At 55.3% G+C, this 19424-nt stretch overlaps 1 protein-coding gene across 11 annotated transcripts in view; it reads left to right on the top strand.

Moving 5' to 3' along the window:
- The window catches only part of PEBP4 (phosphatidylethanolamine binding protein 4), a 265326-nt gene extending 257538 nt beyond the window's left edge, over window positions 1–7788 (top strand). For all 11 annotated transcript variants that reach the window (XM_082470757.1, XM_082470756.1, XM_082470753.1 and 8 more), the window contains one exon: window positions 7503–7788. In XM_082470757.1, the coding sequence (XP_082326883.1) occupies window positions 7503–7654 (152 nt within the window). In that variant the 3' untranslated portion in view covers window positions 7655–7788. The remainder of the gene's footprint in view (window positions 1–7502) is intronic.
- Window positions 7789–19424: the final 11636 nt, after the last annotated feature.

Raw genomic sequence — 19424 nt, 5'->3', positions numbered from 1 at the left:
CAGAACGTGAACTGGTGCCCTCTGACAAGGGCTGGCCCAGTTTCACTGACATTTGTCCCAAAGGCGACACTTCACCTTCCCAAATTTGGAGCTGGCATTATCTCGGGCCTGTAATACACTGGACTTGCACCCTCGACCTCCAGGTTAACTCCCCTCCCCCATGCCTAATCCCCCCACCCCCACCCAAAGCCTAGAATCAGGCCTCTGGGCTCATCTGGGATTCACGATGGTTTCTCTACACATCTTCCTCACAGCAGCCTTGGATTTGTCCTCTAGACTTCCAGGTTCTAGAGGAACCAGCCGAATGTTTTGAGGGGCCATGTCTGAAGAGGGCCCACACTCACTGCGTTGGTTCACACCCTTCTGGACCACACGCTGCCAGGGTGCCCACTGACTCTTGCTTCTTCCTTCACGTCAACCTGCCCACCTTCTCACTCAACAGTTGATTTGCTTCTGCCAGCCGACCTGGGCAGAACGTTTTCCCCCTTCCCCCAAACCGGGACAGCCTTCCCACCTTCAGGACACCAGTCTGTGGCGCCTTTCAAAATTACCTCACAGGGCCACCTTCTCTCAGTCGGTGACCCTACCCTGCCCTCTCCTGCTCCTCTCACAGGCTCACAAAACACCCTGTTGTATGCCCTCCGTCACCTGCTTTTCTCTCTTCTGTATTTCTTTACATTTTTCTCTTGCCTGGGTCCCACTTCCACCATGAAACTAGAGAGATTCCTTGAGGGAAGAGCTCACCTCTGTCTTTTTTTTGTTTTTTTAGTATTTATTTATTTTTATTTGTTTGGCTGCATCGAGTCAGTTGTGGCACGCGGAATCTTTCATCGCGGCACGCAGGCTCTTCGTTGCGGCATGAGGGCTTCTCTCTAGTTGTGGCACGCGGGCTCCCTGACCAGGGATCAAACCTGCGTCCCCTGCACTAGAAGGCGGATTCTTTACCACTGGACCACCAGGGAAGTCCCCGAGCTCACCTCTGGTCTTACGTTCCCTTTTTTGCCACCTGTTTCTGGGCTCAGCCCACTTTGGACTTTATTTTTTGTTTTTTAAAGATTTTTTTGATGTGGACCATTTTTAAAGTCTTTATTGAATTTGTTACAATATTGCTTCTGTTTTGTTTTCTGGTTTTTGGCCCCGAGGCATGTGGGATCTTAGCTCCCCGACCAGGGATCGAACCCGCACCCCCTGCACTAGAAGGCGAAGCCTTAACCACTGGACCGCCAGGGACGTCCCCCATTGTGGACTTTGAATCAATGAGTGTGTTTGTATAGGGGATACACCCACGTACGCCCATTCACACACACACACACGGATCTGCACATGCTCACACCCCACATTCACAAACACACCTCACGGTCAAGTTCCTTTAACACCTGCATAGGCAGCCGCTTCTGTGAGCACCGTGCCCGCAAATGACAATTTCGGTGTCCACACCCTCCCTGTCCCAACGCCAAGCCAGCGGGGCCGCGTACACCCAGCCTCTCCGCCAGCCTGCCCTGCCCCTCCTGGACCTGCCCCTTGCCCGACCACGTGGGGTGGGCAGCACAGCGGCCATCGTCCCCCCGGGCAAAGGAGGAGACCGGAGCCCAGAACAGTGAGTGGCTTGGCCGACCGAGGGTCTGCAGTTAATAGCAAGTTCACTTCCTTCTGCTTTCCGGGGCAAGGCTCTTTGCAGCCGTTCACCCACATTCCCTCTCCCCCAACCCCGATCACCAGACTTCTGGGCCCTGGTGTGGGGACCGAGAGGGAGCAAAGCCGTCCCACTGCCTTGGGTGTCCTCAGTGATGCACCCACACACCCCTCCCCTGGAGGAGGGCTGTGGCCCAGGGCCGCATGGGGACCACAGGTCCCGGGAGCTGTGGTCTGTGCCATGCCACGTCTCAGCCGCCTCGCCCAGGGGGGTCACGAGCCGGCGTCGCGCCGCTAAAGGGTGAGCCCGGGGAATCCCCTCCGTGCCACAGCTCGATCCAGAAGCCTCTCCGAGGCCGTGAGTGAGCCCAGAACCGTGCCACAGAGCCAGGGGAGCTAACAGGCCACGCCAGGCTCGGTCTCGCCTCACCAGGCTGGCCTCGGGGACCTGCAGAGGGACTGCTCCTTGCAGAATGGGATGGGGGGGGCGGGCAGAGGAGGGTCCCTGGGCTCCGGACCAGGCGGCCAGAATCCGCTCCCCAGCACCACAGGCAGCTGAACTGAACAGCTTCTGGGCGAGCCACCCACCCACAGGGGTCAGAGAGGAGGGACAGGCGGAGACTTGCCACACAGCGGGGTTGAAGTCCTGCTTGTGGCATCTAAAGGCCTCAGGGGCACCGTGGGTGATTGAGATAAGGGGCGCCGTGGGGAAATGTTTGAAAGCACGGGCCGAGGGCATGAAGGCAGCTGAGCTCCAAGCAGCGTCAACAGTAGGAGGCATCATGCGGAGGGACCGAGGCTGGGAGGAAATCCACCAGGCCTGGTGGCAGTGAGGGGAGACACAGTGCAGGCCAAGCAGCAGGGAAGGGGGCCCTGCCTGGAGACCAGCCCAACCCAAACACACACAACACACACAGACACAAACACACACAGTCCACTGCCAAACAGCCCCTCTCCCGCCCCCCATGACCTCCCATGGTGGTTCACCTGGCCAGGCCCCAGGAGCCCCGGGGCCCAGCCCCTGAGTCACTGTGTGGGCTTGTGTCAGGCAGCCCTCTTCTGCCTCCGAAGGGCCCCACCCACCTGGCAGAGCGGGTAGAACTGGGGGCCTGGCAGCAGCCCAGATGGGGCCATCCTGGGCAGCTCTCAGACAGGCGCCCTGGCTAGGAACCGCCTGCCATCTCCACAGGCCCCAGGCAACCCTCTTCCAGAACATGCCCCAGTTGAGCCCAACATCAACTGCCCAAAGCTGTATGGAACAGATCATCGGGAAACCACAGATAATCCCCAAATTTCACCCGCAACTCCAGCCAGCCGTCACCACCACCAAACGCTGGAATTGATAACTGGGGGCTAAATGGACCGTTTCGAGTCTCCACTCTTCTCGCTCCCTTCCCCACCCCTGCCCTCAGCCACAGGGCGGAGGGAGGAGGCCTGGGTGATCCACTCACTGGATAGTTAGGAGTTGCACTTCCGCTCTCCTGGGTTCCTGGGTTCCCCTCTCCAGAGGAGCCGGGGGTAACCCCTCCCCACCTCGGAAAATCCCCCTGGCATCACCCCCTCTCACCCCCGCCAAAGTCAAAGTGGTCCCCTCAGCCCCAAGCCTCTCAAGCCAGCGGGATCAGCCCCTCAGCAAATATTCTCCAGAAGTAATTGGATGTGATGGAACGAGGGCTTTTCAGCTCCTGAGTGGAAGTCTCTGGATGTCATTTAATGGCACAAAAAATAAAAGGCTCGGGCCTCCCGCCCACCACCGCCAGGACATCATTAATCTCAGCAGAAAGGCATCAGCACTCCCATGACCGCAGCCAGCCCCATGAAGAGCCAGACAAATTACAGACCTGAGCCGGGCGCTCAGTGGGACGCTTATTAGGCTGGTGTTCAATTTTTATCTTTTCTTCAGGGCCACTGTCCCCTGCCAGGAAGCACTTGTGTCCCTGCACAGGGGGAGGGCAAGGGGAGGGCAGGGAAGAGGGTGGCTGCCTTGGTTAGACGCAGCTCCCGGCCTGGGGTGACAGGGCAGCTCCAAGCCAGGTGCCAGGCACCGTGAGTCCCAGCAGAGGCTGAGGGGGCCCATCCGAAGCCTTAGAACCCCACCCTTTGTTCCCAGCCCACCGAAATGGGGGCCTCCCTCCCAGCGAGAGGGGGACACTTGAGGGCCCACTGAGGACCAGATGACAAGTCAGGTGGGAGCAAGGACACAAGGGAACTCTGTCCTGTGCTGTTGGAAGTCTTAAGAGCAGGCCTGCTGGAGAGACTCCAGGACCACTGCGGGGATAGGACCTCGTCTGCCAGGGCTGCCCCCTGTGCCGCTGGCTGAGGCCACCCTGCGAAGGCCTAGCTTGTTATTAGTCCGTTGTTAATCGTCCTATATTATAAACTCATAGAGGGCAGGAGTGGCGCCTGGATAAAGCCACCCTCCCCCACGCCTGGCAGACCCCGGAAGCAGCTGTCAGTGTTGGGGGGCCTGGATCCCAGGGTCTGAGATTTCCCTCCAGCTCAGAGCTTCTGAATTCTAGCCCAGGTGCTGTCTACCCAGTTCTCCCGGATCCTGGGGTGGCTGGGGGTTGCTAGACTGGGTATAGCATCCCTTTCTCAGTCTCTTGGCTGCCTCTTAACCTTGATAGGCCCAATGGGGGTGGTCCAGCCCATGTGCCGAGCCACTCCCAAGCAGTGGTAAGCCTGCCCCACAGACTTGGGAGGCTGGGGGTGAAGAGATGAACTGTCAGGAGATGCCCCAGGGCCATTCCCGAACATTCCAGCCTTGCAGTCCCCAGGACTCACACTCAGAGGATGAGTCTCTCTGAAGCCCCTCTCCCAGTTGTGGATGGCAGGGGTCATTCACCCCCTCCCAGTGTCTCGTAGAGATCAGGCTCAGAACACCCCCTCCCCACGGCTTTAGACGAGGTGACCTAACCTTCCCTGCTCCCCGCCTCCGGGCCCAGGTCTGGAACATCTCTAACCTCTAACATCTTCCCCATCGGTACCGACCAGTAAGTGAGCAAACGGCCTCTGCGTATGGTTTAGCTGGATGGAAGCAGCACCCCCTAGGTTTGTGCAGGGACCCACCTGCACATCATATGTGGCAACCCCGTCCTGAGGAGCCCAGGCCTCTGTGTTCCAGCCACTGGCCCAGGAGACACCCTGCTCCTTTCTCCCTGTGGCCGGAGGCCTCCTGCCACAGAGGCCTTTGAAGTGGACTCACCACCCCTCCCCTCATCCCAGGAAGAGTCCATCCAGGGTGGGTCCAGGGTCCAAGGGGAGCGGCCCGAGCACAGGCAGCAGTGCCGCCCTCTTCCTGCACGGCAGCAGCCCCCCTGCAGCCCAGGGAACCGAGCAGTGCCATACAGGATGGGGCTTTCCACAGAAAGCGGTGACCGCAGAAGCCACGGTCTCCAAACTCCTCATTTCTCCCCACACAGCCCTGAGGGCCTGACTCACCCCTCTTCCTTCTAGAACTTGCACAGGGTCAGTTCCTCTTGCCCTCTGTGGCAGGAAACGGAGGTGTAAGGAGTCACAGCCAAGCCAGGGGAGGAGGCCGCAGAGGCTAGCAGCCAGGCGGCACTGGGCCCCCCTCTCCTGAGCGATGGGGCGGGTTTGCGGAGCTGCCCAAGAAGCCCAAGGACCCCAGCGTTGTCGGAAATGGGACCCGGAAGAAGCTGCAAGGCCCCCAGGGCACTCCTAGCTCAATTAAGAGAGCAGACTGCTGGGAGAGGGGAGCAAGGTCTCCCTGGGTGCAGGGGATTTCTTTCCGTCAACTTGCTCTGATCTCGTGATGAGTTTCAATTCCCTCCCGGCCACCCGGTTCCTTCCTGCCCTGCTCCGTGGGGAAGGCCCCCTTGTCCCCGTGCCCGCCATGCACCAGTTCACCCATGACCTTTTCCTTGGCGTGCAGGCACACACACACGCACATATACAAGCATGCACACACACGTGTGCACACACATACACACACACACACACACTTTCCCAGGGTCATGTTACTACAATTCTTTTCCAGCCCGCTGGGTGCCCTGGGTGCAAAGACCACAGCCAGGCGAGTACCTGCTCCCTCCTTTCTCCCTCCCTCCCTCCCATCCTAGTGGAAAACCCCCAGCATTGGGTCCTACAGCCCAGCAGCAGCCCATCCCATGCAGCCCTTCCCCCAAGAGAACTCTCGAAGCACCTATTTTCTAGGCCCTCAAAGGCCCAATTTGAATGCACAATCACATTCACAATTACAGCCAGATAAGACTTGAGGGAACCCGTAGAGGTCCTCTCCCCCATCCGTGCCCCTGAGAAGCTTCCTCACCAGAACCTGGTCCTGTTTCCCAAACCCTGGGCCTCAGGCACCCTCAGCACCACCATCCCATCTGTGCACTAGGAATAAAAATAGTCTCCCCTCGTGAGGATTAAATGAATATGTGTAGAGTTCCTAGAACTGTGCCTGGCACATGGGAAGCACTATATCAGTGTTATTGCTATTATTATTATTATTATCAATGTTTTGTTTCTTTGGTTTAAAAATTGTCCTCTTCTTGAGACCATCTTTGAAATGCAAACAGCTGGGGGCGTGGCAGGGGGGTGGCAGGTAGAGGGGACTTGCCTTCTTCATTGCTAAAAATAGAGGTGGGTGCAGACCAAGGACCACAGGTGGGTAAAAGGGCGGCTCAGGGAGGAATCTAGGCTGCCGGCCCCTCACCACCTACACTCCGTGAGTTAGAGATTACTGTTCTCCATTGGTTCAGGCTATATCAGCCACTGTCTAGCTCTGCTCCAGGCAGGCTCTACCCCTAGTACTCCCTCCAGCCAGGGAAGGCTGCTAGATTTTAGGGGAAAAAAAATGGGGGGTGGGCAGTGATGGTGGTAAATAAATAAATAAATAAATAAATACAGGATGCCCAATTCAATTTGCTAGTATAAGTATGACCCAGGCAATGTGTGGGACATACTTACACTAACAGAGTATTCGTTGCTCCTCTGAAATTCAAGTTGAACTGGGCAACCTGTATTTTATCTGGCAACCATCCACCGAGGGTGCCTGAGGCCCAGGGTTTGGGAAACAAGAGCATGGGGATATGCCTCTGACCACCTCCCTCAGCCTCCCCCACCCCGTGCCTGGGGCCTCTCTCTCCTTGCCCTGCTGCTAGGCCTGTTCACACTTGTCCCAGAAGATGCACCTACCCCTATGCCCCTGTGCTCTCTCCCCCTGAGGAGGCCCCCTCTGACCTGGGCACCCACTGGACTTCCCCAGGGTCCAGACCGGGAACGTCTCGCCCACACTCGGCTCCCCTCCTGGATCCAGGTCCCCAGGGCAGGGAGAAGCAGCCTGGCCGTGCGCCGTGCCTCTCACCTCGGCCACAGCCAGGGAAGGAACCCTGTCGCACAAGGTCTCCTGGGACTCCGGGGGAGGTGGCCGGGCTTCTGGGGAGGACATTGGAAGAACGGCATAGACACTTCTGCCGAGCTCAGCCCCGGCAACTGGGCTGACCAGGTATGAAGAAAAGAAGCATTCAGGCCTCAGTCAGGAGAGCCTGCAGGAAAAGAGGGATGGGTGGAGAAAGTGGGCAGCCAACCTGACTGGGCATTTCCTTTCTGCGTACAAGTGAGAAGGCAGAGTTCTACCAAATAAAGGCCTGGAGAAACCGACCAAAGGCCATCCCCGTTGTCCTCCGGAAAGCGTCCTTCCCAGATGCTGCTAACGTCCAGAGGCTGCCCCTGCAGCCAGGAGCCAGAGGGCACCCCCAGGCATCTGCTGCCCTCAGCCCAATGGCCACGGCCGCCTCCTGCTCTCTCCGCTCTCCAGAGCTGGCCTCCCTCTCAGGCCCCTTCCAGCTCTGAAGTCCACGGTTCTCTCTCACTACTTCCCTGTGGTCTGTTTGTCCTTCCAGGCTCTTGGAAAATGGACAGATTTCTGAGCCGCTTCCACCTGGGCGAACCTGAAGCCAGCACCCAGTTCATGACCCAAAATTACCAGGACACGCTAAATCACCAGGCTCCGGGAGGAAGCAGTGAGCCCGAGGCCAAACCTGAACCAAGATAACTGCCCGCCAGACCTCAGGCTTCACGTTGCAGGTGTGTGCATAGCGCTCACCACCCATGGTCTGTGTATGGAACCCACTCCGGGTATGGAACCCTTTTTCTTCCGAATAAAAAAAAAAATCATCCAGGGCTTAATGGTTGGATGCTCTGTTTCCAAACCTGTCCTTCTAAAACCAAGAGGAGGAAATCAATTGATGTCCAGCACTGGGGCCTGGGGCATTCCTGTAAATGCAAGTGGTGGTGGAGGGGGGAAGTGGGGTGGGAAGGATGGACAGGCAGGGCAGGCGGGGGGACCTCTAGCCCTGAACGATCACTGAGGCACCGTGTGACCTTGAGCAAGTCACTTATCCTCTCTAAAATTCAGCTTCCTCAGTTGTGAAATTGAGGGAGGAAGAAGAGGCAGGGGGTGGTTGGTTTATCACCGTGGTCCTTTCCAGCTCTGACATTCATTTAACAAACATTGTCAGCACCTGGTATGTGCCTGACCTCCTGCCAGGTGCTGGGGTTACATGTATGACCAGGGCAGGCCCAACAGGAGGCTTGCTTCTTGGAGCTTCCAGACTACTACGGGAGGGCAAACTTTATCAGATGACCACAAGCAAATTCCAGCAAATGTGGCAAGTGTTATAAGGTGTAAAGGCGACGCGCTTTGTGATGGGGGGTGGGGGGTGGTAAAGGCTCAAAAAGGCCTCTTCTTGGGCTTCCCTGGTGGCACAGGGGTTAAGAATCCGCCTGCCAATACAGGGGACACGGGTTCGAGCCCTGGGCTGGGAAGATCCCACATGCCACAGAGCAACTAAGCCCATGCGCCACAACTACTGAGCCTGTGCTCTAGAGCCCGTGAGCCACAACTACTGAAACCCCTGCGTCTAGAGCCAATGCTCCACAACAAGAGAAGCCACAGCAATGAGAAGCCCGCGCACCGCAACAAGGAGTGGCCCCTGCTCGCCACAACTAGAGAAAGCCCGCACGCAGCAATGAAGACCCAAGGCAGCCAAAAATAAATAAATAAAAAATAAAAATAAATAAAAGAAAGCTGCCTGCTGACTTAAAAAACAAAAACAAAAAGCCTTCTTCTTCCTGAGGAAGTGATGTTTAACTTCAAGGCTGAGAAGTGGGGTAGGGGTTAATGATGAGTGGGGACAGGGGACAAAGAGGAGAAACGACACCGCCAAGCTCCCGTGGCTGATGGGGGCAATGAAAGGCCAAAATCATGGCCACCTGGACAGATGAACAAAGACCAGAACAAGCCAGGCCTTGCAGCCACATTCACGTTTTAGACTGTACCCTGAAAGCGATGGGGAATCGTGGAATGATAAGTAGACTGGAGGGGAGACGGGGCATCATCTGATTTACGCTTTTGGAAAGCTGTGAAGAAACACCTTGGTGTCTGCAAGGAAAGGATTTTCAGCGTCTTGACTGCCCCTGGACGTTCTCTGAAGGTCTCTTGGCTTTCCCACCCAAAACCCCCTTGGAGGCACCTCTCTGCTACGGTCTCATTCATAGGCTAAACTCCTCTACCCTCAACTCCAGTCCCCTCAGCCCCACCCCTACCCCCTCAACAAGCCCCTCTGCTCAGTTTCCCTCCGAGAGTTAATTACTCCCCACCTCCTTGGCTAGAATACAGCAAGATGGGTGACTCATGCATGCAAAGTACCTGAGATCCCCAGATGAAAGGGGCAGGCTGCACCTGGGCCCAGGGTTATTACCTTCCTAGAGGCGTGCCCCGCATTAGCTGGAAGGCAAGGGGCCCAGGCCAACCCCTCAGCCCAGCCCAACCCCTCAGCCCAGCCCAGCACACTCTTGACTAGTGGGAAGATTTTAGTGACGGGCATCTGAAGAACACCAGGAGGTGGGAGACGGAGCTTGTGATGGGAGGGGATTGGATGATGCACCCGCCCCCCTACTGCCCCACACCGAAAGAGTCAGCTCCCTGCCCAGGTGATGGACAGCAAGCTCTTGTGCTATAGAGGGGCCTTTGACGCCAGCCCAGGCAGCAGGAACTCCCTACTCCCTTCTATGCCACCAGGCAGGCTTGTCGACAGAGCTACAAGAAGAAGCAAAAGGAAGTGTCCCTTTGCAGTGTCATGGACGGCGGCCCTGGAAGGAACTCTCTGAGTGTGTGTGAACCTCCTTCTCTCCGGGGCCTTCTCCCCGCAGCACCCACCCCACCGGGCCCAGAATGTAATTGGCAGCTCCGGTCGGTGCCCAAGGCCAGCATAAATAGCAGGTCAGCTTCCTAGAGCTGCCCCAAATCGAGACACATCCTCCTCTCTTCTGCTTTTAATTCCTTGTGGCTAGCGTGTTTATTTTGGGTGAGGGAAAAAAATCGGATGTTTATCCTTCGAGGAAATTATCGGCTTGCTTTCCTTCCCTTTCCCCCCCAACCTCCTTTCTTTTCCCCTGGTGTTTTGGGCTTTTAGTTCAGCTGCCAGAGAGACCCCCACCCTCCTGGCCTCCAAACTTGAGAAAAGAACAAAACTAGCCCAGGCTCTAGACTGAAGCCAGCCCTGTCAGACGTCCCTGGAAGCCACAGTGAAGGAGCTCCCAGTGGCCAGGAGGGGAAGCCTGGAGGCCAGGAGACCTTGGGGAAGCCCCCCTGAGTCAGCTGTCTGCCTGCAGAAGGCTTTGGGTCTCTTGCCCCTTTTCTTTCACTGCCTCCTCCAGGAAGAAACAAAATGAGCATGTAGATTGCTTCGAGACTGCTAACAAAGCAGCTAAGAAAGGGAGTGTCAGTGACCCCTTTACAGGGATGAAGAGAATTGATAGAATTATCATGATCATCATCATTATCACATACCATTTGTTGAGTGCTATCAGCACACTAGGCACCGTGCCAAATGCCTGACATGTGGCATCTCAGTTAGTGCCTTCCTGCCCAGCTTTACAGCCTACCGGGGTCTTCATACATATTCTCTCATCCGATTGTCACAACCATCGAATAATGTAGGTGTCATGATTCTCATCTTATAGATGAGGAAATTGACATTCCGATAAGTTAATCTTAAAATAAGATAAGAACCTAATCCCTGTTCTGTAACTAGTAAAGGTAGAATCTGGTGTTAACTCAAGCCTTCCCACTCTCAGTACTCACAGGTAAAGGGTACTCTAATTTTACTCTCCGGGTTACATAAAATAAAGGGCAGACCTTCTATTTATTCAGAAGCCAGTTAGGCCAAGAAGGAAGGCTGGAAGTTCCAAAAGAACTTAAAGGGAGTCTCCCCCACGTGTCTTCCCTGACCCCAGCTTCAGCTATTCTAGACCAAGTACGATTTATGGGGAGGGCCAGCTCCTGGACACTCACAGCAATGGCCTGGCCCAGCTCAAGGCCGTTACCACCCAACTCAACCTGCTCAAGGCAAATACCCCAACAGTTTACCACCCTCAATCCTTTGAATCACCTCTCTCCCTCCCAGAACCTTGCCTGTGTAATAACTGCTAAAAAAGAGATGGAAAAGGATATATAGGAAGACTTCCTGGTGATGATGACGGTGGTGGTGATGATAATGAAGATGATGATGGTGGTGGTGGTGGTGGTGATGATGGTGGTGGTGATGGTGATGATGATGGCGGTGGTGATGGTGACGGTGATGATGGTGATGATGGTGGTGGTGATGATGATGGTGGTGGTGGTGGTGGTGGTAGTAGTGATGGTGATGATGATGGTGGTGATGATGGTGATGGTGATGGTGATGATGGTGATGGTGATGGTGATGGTGATGATGGTGATGGTGATGGTGATGGTGATGATGGTGATGGTGATGGTGATGGTGATGGTGATGGTGATGGTGATGATGGTGATGGTGATGGTGGGTTCAAGTGTTAGGGCTGAGCACCCATGGGATAAGAAGAAAGCTGGCTAAATGCATGAGGTGGTAAAAATTTTTTTTTAATTTATTTATTTTGGCTGCATTGGGTCTTCATTGCTGCGTGCGGGCTTTCTCTACTTGCGGCGAGCAGGGGGCTACTCTTCGTTGCAGACCACGGGCTCTAGGCGTGCGGGCTTCAGTAGTTGTGGCACAGGGGCTTAGCTGCTCCACGGCATATGGGATCCTCCCAGACCAGGGATCAAACCCGTGTCCCCTGCATTGGCAGGCGGATTCTTAACCACTGCACCACCAGGGAAGTCCCAAGAGGTGGTAAAATTTAAAAAGCACAACTCTTCTTACTTAGCACACCTAAGATCACAGAGTCTCTACCACTTGATAGCTCTTTGACCTCAGGCAACTTACTCAACTGTTCTGGACCTGTGTTTCAACTGCAAAAACAAAACAGCATAATGGGGGGGAAAAAATGTAAATAAGTGCCTTCCTTAAAGATCTGTTGCAATGGTTAAATGAGATGGCACGGAAGGCACCCGGCACAGTGCCTGGTACGCAGGCTGTTCAGTACATGTGTGTTTTCCTTTCCTTCTCTGCCTGCACCTCACCTGCTCTGCTCCCCAGCTCGGCTGGAGCAAGCAGTGAGGCCGAGGGTAATGGGAGCACTCACTCTCCCCAGACAAGAGTCCTTCCCAAGAGACCCATCCAAGTGTCAGCAGCCCCAGGGAAAGGGCCACCTGCCAAGGGAGCCTCTAGCCCCAGCCCAGCATGCCCCTCCCAAGCTCAGCAAAAAACTGGGAGGCTTGGATCAGGAAAGACAACCCAGTTCCTTAGCAACTGACAAGCACTTCCCTGTAAAGACAAAGACCCTTCACTCAGAATGCCCCCTTCCCCCCTCCTCTCCAGGTATCTGATCTGTTTTCAGGAGTGGGGCTAGGGGCCGCCCACCACCCCCAGGAGGTCTGAGGGCCTTTAGCCCCACCCTCCCGGCTGTCCTGATATTACCTGCAATTACCCCATAGCACCTTTCATCCTGGCACTAATTAACTTTCCCATTACCCCCAGGAGCTGCTGGGAGACACACGAGGTGCACATACACACACACACACACACACACACACACCTGTATGCACACACATACACAAATCCCCATAGTTCCCCTGCAGAGACCCTAGCTCCCTTTTAGAGACCAGGAAGCTAAGGTTAGAGAAAGAAGAAAATTCCTTGAGGGTTCTCATCTGCCTCCTGGGTACTTAGAAGGAGAAATAGGAGCTGAAGAGGCTGGCTCGGGGAGAGGAGGGGCCAGGGTCCCTGGCAGTCCTTGGGGGATGAGGGACCAGGAAGGAGAAAAACCTTTGGAGGGGACTGATGAAAACCATGCCAGGACTGAGGTCTTGGCTCTGAGTACCACCTTGGTACCACCAAATGCAAGCCATCCCACTTAACACAGAGAGGGCATTTCAGAGAGAAAAAAGGAAATATTTCAGTCGAAAAGGCAAGGAAGAGAAACAGTGAGAAAGAGAAGGAAATAGGAAAGAAGGACATGGCCGGCTGATCTGATGTAGCTGAAAGAACCACTGACCAGGAGTCAAGACCTGATTTTAGCACCAGGGCTACCATTCACTGCTGTGTGACCCTGGGCATCAGCTGCTGTCTCTGGGCCTCAGCTTTCTCATCTATAAAATAGTTTGGGATGGGTGTTCTCAGAGGCCCCCTCCAGCTGAATGTTCTACAATTCTATATGGTTATTTGGGGGCATGGTAAAGAAAGCCACTACCACTGTCCCTTTGGCTGGGGGAGTGGGGGGTGGGTGTGAGTGGAAGCCACCAGAACAGGGTAAAACGAGCATTCCTGGGATTAAGAATGAAAAAGAGCCAAATGCATTTGGCTACAGGAGCCAGAAGACCCTACCAGGAGGTTAGGGAGGAGTTCGCAAATGTGGGGAGCTGGAGACCCTGGGATTTCAGGAGAACCTGTTCCCAGATTCAGCAGCCAGTGAGAGAACTTACCCTCCCCAGATGCAGACCTGGGGAAACCATTCAGGGACCCTAGTAGAGGGAGGACAGAGGGGCACATGGGCACTCAGGCACAGAGGGTAGAAATATGACTCGAGAGCCTCCTGACCTACCCTGAATGAGGGCAGGACACAGAAGTGCCCTCTTTATTCCTCAGGAGCTGGAGTCCGCCCCACTGGCATAAGTCAGCTGTGCAGGAAGCAGAGGGCTCAAACGAAAGAGGCTGAGCCTGTCAGAAAGGCAGGTGTAGCAGGGCCCTGAGTGCAACTTTCATTTCCAGTCTCGTGAAATAAGCAGACAGTGGGCTCAGGGGGCTTCCTTTAGGGCCTGGGCAGAAGGGCGAGCCTAGGTAGTGCCCGAAAGGAGTCCAAACACCTCCACCCACACCCACACTCACACACAGTCGCACAAACTCAGACATCCCATGCTCACACTCACATACTCACACACTTGTGCACTCATTCACTCACACGCACATAGACACAGCTGGACGTGTATACTCAAGTCACCACAAGACAACAGATTCTTTCTCTCCTTGCTGTGGCTGTGAAGCCAGCGCCCAGTCAGCTCTTCCCCAGTCTTGATGGAGGCTCGGCTGAGTGTTAAGAATTGAAAGGACTACAAAAAAACCCGAGAAGGTCTCTACTCACCCCCACCTCCCCGGGGAGGAAGCTGCATTTGCCCATGAGAACGCTGGTCACCCCTGTCCAGAGCTCGCCTGGCTTCCTTCCCCCATACCCCAAGAACCAGACCCTGCCGGTCCACACGTATACAAACGTGTGCACGCACGCTTACACACACCTCTACTATACGCATCCTGCACACTACTGTAAATACAGCAGCCCACGCAAAATCACATGGTGTACGCACCCGCTAGACACTGCAGGGTTTCACCTCTGCCAGGCTCTTTCTAGACATCCATGCAAGCTGCATGGGTGTGCGTTGTGCAGCCCAGGCAGTGGCAAACGTCGGATTTGCATGCACACACAGTCTCCATGGATGCACGCCCACTTCATTCACAACCCACAGCACACCGGCCCGCCAGTGACACGGGCACACCATCCTTTCGATTAAACTGAGGACCAGACCAGCCCTAACCCCACAACTCTCACTTTGCAGACTCCTGATGCAGCAAGTGGATTTGTGGCGGTGGCAGTGGAGGTTGTGTGTGTGTGTGTGTGCGTGCGCGCGTGTGCAGCACATGCAGTTTGGGGAGTGTTGGAGAGGGGTGAGGAAGAGGTTCTGGCAGAGGAGGGGAAGCAGGCCTTCCCCTGTGGTCCACAAGGAAGGCACTCAGACACACCCTCCTCCCAGCAGCCCTACCTCTGGGCCCTCGCCTGCTGCCAGGCCAGGGAAAGGAGAAGCTAAAAATGTGGCCAGTCTGACTTGCTAAATTGGTCTTCGGTGGAGAAGGGGAAACGCGTCAGTTCCCTGGGGAAGTGGCCGAGCCCAGGGTGGCCACAGGCCCCTGGGCTTCTACTCCGATGGAAAAAAAAGTTGCTCAAATAGATCTGACGCTTTGTTTTCGAACCCAAAATACCCTGTGGCGGCTGCCGGAAGTGTGACCGCGGGAGGGAAGTGGGGCAAGAGGGAAGGTTAGCTCGAGTTTCCACTGCAGCAACTTTTTCTTTCATTTGGGGTATAGAAAGCTCTCCTGCCCATCCAAGAGAGGGTATGTGCGAGAGGCAGAGCAGCTCTGAGATTCGGGGCTGGGGTAGCCACAGCCCTAGTCACCCTTGGCCCGCTGACACCTCTTCCCCAGAGGCCTCTGAAGAGCCCTCAGGCACTGTCAGAGTTTTCTCTCAGGCCACCTGGCGGCAGGCAAGAAAGCCCGGCTAGGGAAGAGGGGCTGGTCCAGGGGCAAGGGGCCAAGTCACAGGTGACTTTGCCTTCAGAGACCTGACTTTCCTCAGTGAACTGTGATGTAATTTTTTTGACAAAGATCTTATTTACATAAAAATTTTCAAAGAGCATCCAGTAAATTAGCTGGACTAACAGCACAGACCCACATCTTCTGATTCAGTACTTTAGTCAGTGGCACTAATGCTAGCTCCAAATGCAAGGATTGGGGAAGAATGACCACATACAACAGGATCTCAACGTGCACTCGCCATCACTCTCTCTCCCCTTATCCTCATTTCTTTTTTCTCATACCACTTACCACCACCTCGTAGGTATCTTCTTATTGCCCATCCTCACCCCAAACCCTCATTAGGCCTTGAGTCTCCCCACAGACTCTTTTCATCACAGCTGTATTTCCAGTGCCAGACACACAGTAGGTGCACAAGTGATAACTGTCAAATGGTGAAGACAATCAGGTGCAGGGGCAGTCAGCAAACAGTTCTCTTGCCTCATGAGGACTTGTTCATTCAAAAATGCTGAGTCCTGCGATACCCCAGACACTAGCGCTAGGTGGGGATGGGGTGGGTTGAGAGGGGGCCGTATCGTGGGAATACGATGCAAAATCAGAAGTGGCTCCTGCCCTTCTAGAACTTGAGGCAGGAGGATGGGAGGCAGGCATCCATCAAAGGATTACACAGATAAATGTAAAAAGGTAGGTAGGACCACGGCAAACTAGGAGTGGTGTTTGGTGCATCACCTGGACCAGGGGTATCAGAGGAAAGCCTTTTCTGGTAGGGTGGTGACTGAACTGAAGGAAGAATGCCCTCAGGGACATCGTGGTCCAGAGAAAAAGTCACGCTAGATGCAGGATGGTGTTGGGGCCGCGCAGGTGGTTCGAACTGGTGGCTGGGGAGGCGGAGCGGCGCCACCGGCGGCCGGGGCCTGCGGACCCGGGCTGCAGTTAGAGGCGGCCGCGCGCCCTCGGTCCCTGGGTGATATTTACGGACTCTTAATGACGGCAGGGTAATCACCTTAATGAAAAACTCCCTCTGGGCGATGAGGAAACCGAGAGGCATTTCGGAGGCGACGGTGACTCAGGCTGAGTGTGCCGCGCGCGGCCTGGCCACTGGACACGAAGGAGTAGCGAGTCCCCTCCCCTGCTCCGCGCGCCCCTCCAGCGCCGCCCCCGGAGCACGGGGAGCCGAGGCCCCGGCCGGTTCTCCGTCGGCCAAGCCACGGGCAAAGCCGATCGCCCACTGCCACACTCGCCAGGCCCGCGGCTGAGACTTCTTTGTCTGCTGCGGTGCGGGTCTCCGGCGCCCCCTCCCCACTCACGACCTCGGCTCCCCAGCTGCCTGGCTTTGGGAGGGGCTGCGCTCTGGAGTGCTCACGGCACCCCTGCAGACGCCGGGCTCTGCTGGCCTTTGCATCCACTCTCCTAACGGCTCTTCCTCCGCCAGTGCCTCAGTTTCCCCGACTGAGCAGCAACAGCTCAGGATTCTCCACACCACCTCCACCCTGCCCCCGGGTGGCAGGAGTATTAATTACAGCTTGTTCCTGGCTTTGAAGATGAATAATGCCAAGGATCATTACCACTCAATTAACGGGGCTATTACCACTTAAGTTTATGTCTGATGAATCCTACCCCACCCCCAATTTGGGGTCCATGTTGCCTTGGACTCCCCGAGTCCTGCTTTCTCCTGGAGTTCACACCTGGAGTTAGCCCCCTTTCCTGCTCCTGCATCCTGAACCGGACCTGGTAGAGCGTCTGGCACAGTCATTCTCCCACAGGTACTGATGGAACACCTGCCATCCCCTCCATGAGCCAGGTTCTAGCTGGGGATACAGGGCAGGTCCAGACCCAGGCCTTTGCCTTCCTGGAGCCTACATTCTAGTAGACGCCCAAATGTCTGCTGGCATCTCGCAGATCCAGCCTCAGTGCTATCTCCCTTCTCTCCCTCTAGGATTCCTCACTCATCCACAAGCAAACCATAATCAGGCCAGAGAAGTCCTGGAAGGACAGTTCTAATGGGCTCTAGGTAGTTTGAGAGATGAAAATAAATAAATAAGTAAGTTAACATGAAAATGAGGGTGGGAAGCACAGCTCCTTACACTGAATACCCCCTGCCCTCGTCTCCCCCTTCCCTCCCCTCCTCATACCTCCCCTCCTCACTTATGGGTCTTAGCCCATCCTCAAGGCCCTGATCAACACCACCCCTCCCAATCAGGCTTTCCCCTGTCCCTGAATATGTCCTCTCGCAAGTCCTTCCCCCTCTGAACTTCCTGCCTGCACTTCCTTTCAGAACTGATCATGTCTTGTGTGCGATGGTTTCTACCTCAGCCTCATTCCTCACTTCCCTGTAAATCACCTGCTCCCTGACAGACCGCAGGATCCCAGCCTCAAGTCTGATTCCCTGCACGGGAAGTGCGCCCTGGATGTTTGTCTCATTGAAACGAGAGAGCTAAGTCCCAGACCCAGGAGCCTCCCCCTCCGCCCCAGTGAGGAATGAATTTTGGTGGACAAGGGGCCCCCCATCCTGTATAGTGGGTGCTGGGTGGTAGAAGTGCAAGGACAAAGTGGGAAGGTCGCAGTCTATCCTGCGCTCCTCAAACCGACCATGTTTCAGAATTACCCATGTGGACACTTGGGTCAACAGCCTCTTATGGAGCACCTGCTGGGGACAGGCAGGGGGAGTGCTGGGGAGACAGAGGAATAAGACTCAGTCCCTGTCCCCAGGGAGCTCGGATACCATCGCTTGTCATCCAGTAACTTTCTTGGTGATCTGGGGCCAAATAATTCTGAATGGCCCAAATAATTCTGCAAAAAGAGAAAGAAGGGGGGAGAGAGAGAAATCTATCATGTCCCTTCTCCTTTGCCCATCTGCCCTGAGCCCTGGCAGAAAAGCTCATGCCATCAATCAGGCTGATGGGCAGACTTCCATTGGGTTCCAGCTGGCCAGTATTGTTCAGCCCTCAGAGTGATGGGATGGGCCAAGGGCAGTGTTTGTTAGTTCTTTACTCCAGTGGTTGTAAAGAGCCTCATTTTCTAGCAGAGCTATGGCATAACAAAAGTCAGGAAGCTCTGCCTAGGCCATCTGGTGAAAGAGGATGTTAACACGACTGAGGACCTCGAATTCTGGGCCCAAAAGAGTCATTAACTGCTTTTCCCCACATCCCAGGTTTTTTGACTGCATAGAACAGCAAAGAAGAAGCCAAAGGTCGGCCCCCAACTCCTCACCTTGGTGGATGAGGCAAAGGGCCCACTTGTTCTAGGCTGAGGAGGGTCCTGAGACTGGGAGCTAAGAGACACAAGGATCTAGAGACCACAGCTCTCTCTGACTCCCCAAAGGTTTTCCTTCCAGGGCAGGGAGGAGAGGAACCTGCCAGCCTCTTGGATCCTCGACCTGTCCCATGGGTGAAGCCTGTGGCCAGCAGGAGGCTGGCTGCGTGGGGAGCAGCGGGGGGAAATCCGCTCTCCTCTCTGCTCTCACCTCTCTCTCCCTCCTTTTCTCTCTCTCACTCCCTCTTTGCTCCCCCTGACTGCCTCCCCAACGGCCCCCCACACTCACACCTTTTCTGGTTCACTTCAGATGACAAAGTTCCTCTTTCCAAAAAGCCTTGTCCCCCAAGAGTCTTCTCTGCAGAGACACCATCCCTCCCAGCTGAGAAGGGGGCTGTCCCACAGTGGGCCCCAGGGGCAATGACAGGCCCCCCGAGCACATGACTCCACTTACCCTCCGGGCACCGCTGAACTAAGACAGCAAAGTTCCCATTACAAGCCCTCATGCCCTGACCCATCCCTCCTCCTCCTCAAGGGTCCCAGAAGCCCAAACTTGACTGGGAACACTAACACGTCTCCTCCCAACCCTTTCCGCAATAGAATCCAAAACTCATGGATCAAAGGAGCTGGGAGGAATTTAGTGGTAGGTTATCCAGCCCAGCCCCACCAGAAGCCCAGGAACCAGAGGGTGGCCCAAAGTTACACAGATAATTAATGGTGGAACCCAGAAGTCCTGATTCCCAGGCCAGGGCCTGTTCTTCCCATTTACCTGTACAGCACACTTTTTCCAAGTCTTGCCTTCTATCTAAGACC

This window comes from Balaenoptera physalus (assembly GCF_965194825.1).
Source record: "Balaenoptera physalus genome assembly, chromosome: 7".
Taxonomy (NCBI): Eukaryota; Metazoa; Chordata; class Mammalia; order Artiodactyla; family Balaenopteridae; genus Balaenoptera; species Balaenoptera physalus.
This window is presented reverse-complemented; position numbering and strand designations above follow the sequence as displayed.